The 3,182-nt window shown below is 43.6% G+C and overlaps 1 protein-coding gene across 1 annotated transcript; it reads left to right on the top strand.

The window, feature by feature from the left end:
• The first annotated feature begins 271 nt into the window (after nucleotides 1–271).
• Nucleotides 272–1,881, top strand: LOC101082221 (olfactory receptor 7E24-like). Its single transcript, XM_004001087.4, has one exon. The coding sequence runs from the start codon at nucleotides 518–520 to the stop codon at nucleotides 1,508–1,510; it is 993 nt and encodes a 330-aa protein (XP_004001136.4). The 5' UTR covers nucleotides 272–517; the 3' UTR covers nucleotides 1,511–1,881.
• The last annotated feature ends 1,301 nt before the right edge of the window (nucleotides 1,882–3,182 follow it).

Genomic DNA, 3,182 nt, shown 5'->3' with positions numbered 1-3,182 from the left:
ATGCAGGGAGAGCAAGAAAACTCAACTTTTCCTGGCCACAAATATGAGTTCCAAAGCAAGTGTAACTAAATATTTCTCTTTTTAAAGTTTATTTATTTGTTTTGAGAGAGAGAAAGAAAGTACAAGCAAGGGAGGGGCAGAGTGAGAGGGAGAGAGAGAAGCCCAAGCAGGCTCTATGCTGTCAGTACAGAGCCTGATGAGGGGCTTGAACCCACAGACCATGAGATCATTACCTGAGCTGAACTCATGAGTCAGATGCTTAACCAACTGAGCCACCCAGGCGCCCCTAAATATTTCTATGTTTATATATTTAGATGCTTGTCTAACATTCTTTGGCTCAATGTCTTCATGATGGGTATATGTAGAAACAGGTAAATTGCCAAGACACCAATCAGGAAAGAGTTCTAAGAAGAGTTTACAATTGAGAAATGTTGCTGAAGGTAACAGGAGGTAGGATCCTCAAGTGTGAATGCTTTACTTATGAATTGCTTGAATCAAAATATTCACACTTAGCTGGATGTCTCTACACTTGTTTTGTTTATTCAGCACTCTCTTCTTTTTCAAGAGGTGTCCCATCTTCATGGAACCACAGAATCTAACTGGTGTCTCAGAATTCTTCCTCATGGGACTCTCAGATGACCTGGAACTACAGCCCCTTCTCTTTGGGCTGTTCCTGTCCATGTACCTGGTCACTGTGCTGGGGAACCTGCTCATCATCCTGGCTGTCAGCTCTGACCCCCACCTCTACACACCCATGTACTTCTTCCTTTCCAACCTGTCCTTGGCTGACATTGGTTTCAGTACCACTACGATCCCCAAGATGCTGTTGAACATTCAAACACACAGTAGATCTATCACCTATGCAGACTGCCTAACTCAGGTGTCCTTTTTTTTCCTATTTGGATGTTTGGACAATCTACTCCTGGCTGTGATGGCATATGACCGGTTTGTGGCCATTTGTCACCCCCTGCACTACCCAGTCATCATGAACCCATGCCTCTGTGGCTTTTTGGTCCTCGTGTCATTTTTCAGCAGCCTTTTGGACTCTCAGATTCACTGTTTGATGGTGTCACAACTTACCTTCTGCACAAGTGTGGAAATTCATCATTTCTTTTGTGATGCACCTCAACTTCTCCACCTTGCCTGTTCTGATACCTCCATCAATACCATACTAATATATTTCATGGGGGCCATTTTTGGTGGCATTCCACTCTCAGGGATCCTTTGCTCTTATACTCGAATTGTTTCCTCCATTCTGAGAGTCCCATCAACAGGCGGGAAGTACAAAGCTTTTTCTACCTGTGGCTCTCACCTATCAGTTGTTTGCTTGTTTTACGGAACAGGTCTTGGGGTATACCTCAGTTCATCTGTCTCCCCCTACCCTAGGAAGGGTGCAGTGGCCTCGGTGATGTACACTGTGGTCACCCCAATGCTGAACCCCTTCATCTACAGCCTGAGAAACAAGGATATCAAGAGAGCACTGTGGGGGATTATCAGCAGGACAGACTAATCTCAGCATGTGTCTTATCCTTTTCGGTTCATTGCACTGCAAAATGCAGCAAATCAAACATGCACAAGACATTCTGGATGTGCAGTCACATGGTATAGGTACCTGTATGGATCTCTGGTTTTTGCTTACACAATTTTTCCTCTTCGCATAGCTCTAATGGAACTGGGAGATTATTTTGGGCTCCCCATTTAAATGATAACCTCTGCAGGATTATGTATATATCCATATATCCCTCTCACTTTCCTTTTGCATTACCCAGGACTCTTGGTCATGAGCAGTCTTGTTTCTATCAATGCAAAATAATCATAACTCTGTCTTGTTATTTATTGTTTCTATACTTTTCCTGAGATTCCTCCCACCCACCCCATCCACCCACCAATTTGATGGGAGGTTCTAAACCCTACCTTAAGGACCAAGACGTCTGATACATTTTGGCACCTTAATGCTCTTGGTCAGGTTTTTGAGCGAGTAGGATGACTAATTTCTTTTTGAAATTGAAATGGGACGCTATTAATATTGAGTTTGAGTCAACAGTTATCAAGTTTCCTGGGACTTCTCTAGGAACATTGGGATGTATGGTTCCCAAGGAATAGATGGGAGAGGAACTACCAGAACAGAGGTGATTCCCAATTTTCCTGATAATTCTCCTTCCCATTTCATCTAACTTCTCCCCAGTCATATTACATAACCTGACTCAAAGGGACAAATATTGTATACTTCCATTTATATAAGGTGCATAAAGTAGTTGAATCCATAGAGACAGAAAGTAGAATGGTGGGAGCTGGGGTCTGGAGGAGCGAGAGACAGGGAGGTAGTGTTTAGTAGGTTCAGAATTTCAGTTTGGGAAGATAGCAAAGTTCTAGAGTTGGATGGTGGTGATGACTGCACAACAGTGTGAATGTACTTCATGCCACTGTACTGAAAACTGCTTAAGATGGTAAATTTTATGTTCTTTTACCACAATTAAAAAAAAGATCTTGTGTCAGGAATAAGGGACATGTTGCTTCAAATGTTGGGTGTTACTCAGCCCTCAGCAATCAACCTCTGTAGGGACCTACTTCAGCAAGCTCATGCCTCCTTCTTGGGGCAGCCCACATCCGATGACTGACTGATTAGGTGTGGGGGTGCAAACATTTGGTCCCTTTGCCCTAATTCCAGGCAACTCTAAGAGATCATCTTAACTCCAGAACTTCCTGCTGGTTGTTGGAGATCTTTGATGGGCTTCATCTTGGCTCGACTTTTTCCAGTTTCCTTCCTTGCTGCAAAGAATTTGCCAAACCACAAGATTGTCCTCACCTCTGACACCAGATGCAAGTCCAGGAGCCCCTAGGTCCACTCTCACATCAGACCAGTTGGATACAAATTTGGGAACGTTTTCACATTCGATACTTTGCTAGAATGATTCAAACCGAGAGGACTGCCTCAGATGCACCAGAATGACTCACAGAGCTCAAGAAGCAGTGTGCTTATGATTGCAGTTTGCTTATAGGAAAGAGACACAAGTTAGAGTTAGCCAAAGAAGGGCATATGGAGGTTCCCATATGCGAAGCTTCTTGTTGTTCTCTTCCCTTGGAGTCCAGACCCATTACCTCCTCCTGGTGACAATATGTGTGACAATACTCAAAGACCATTTCCAATCAGGTAGCTCACCTGAGCTCCATTGTCCAGAATT

This window comes from Felis catus, chromosome A2, assembly GCF_018350175.1.
Source record: "Felis catus isolate Fca126 chromosome A2, F.catus_Fca126_mat1.0, whole genome shotgun sequence".
NCBI lineage: Eukaryota > Metazoa > Chordata > Mammalia > Carnivora > Felidae > Felis > Felis catus.
This window is presented reverse-complemented; position numbering and strand designations above follow the sequence as displayed.

Coding starts and splice junctions, on each gene's coding strand:
- LOC101082221 (XM_004001087.4), top strand. CDS start 518: ATGTCTCTACACTTGTTTTGTTTATTCAGCACTCTCTTCTTTTTCAAG.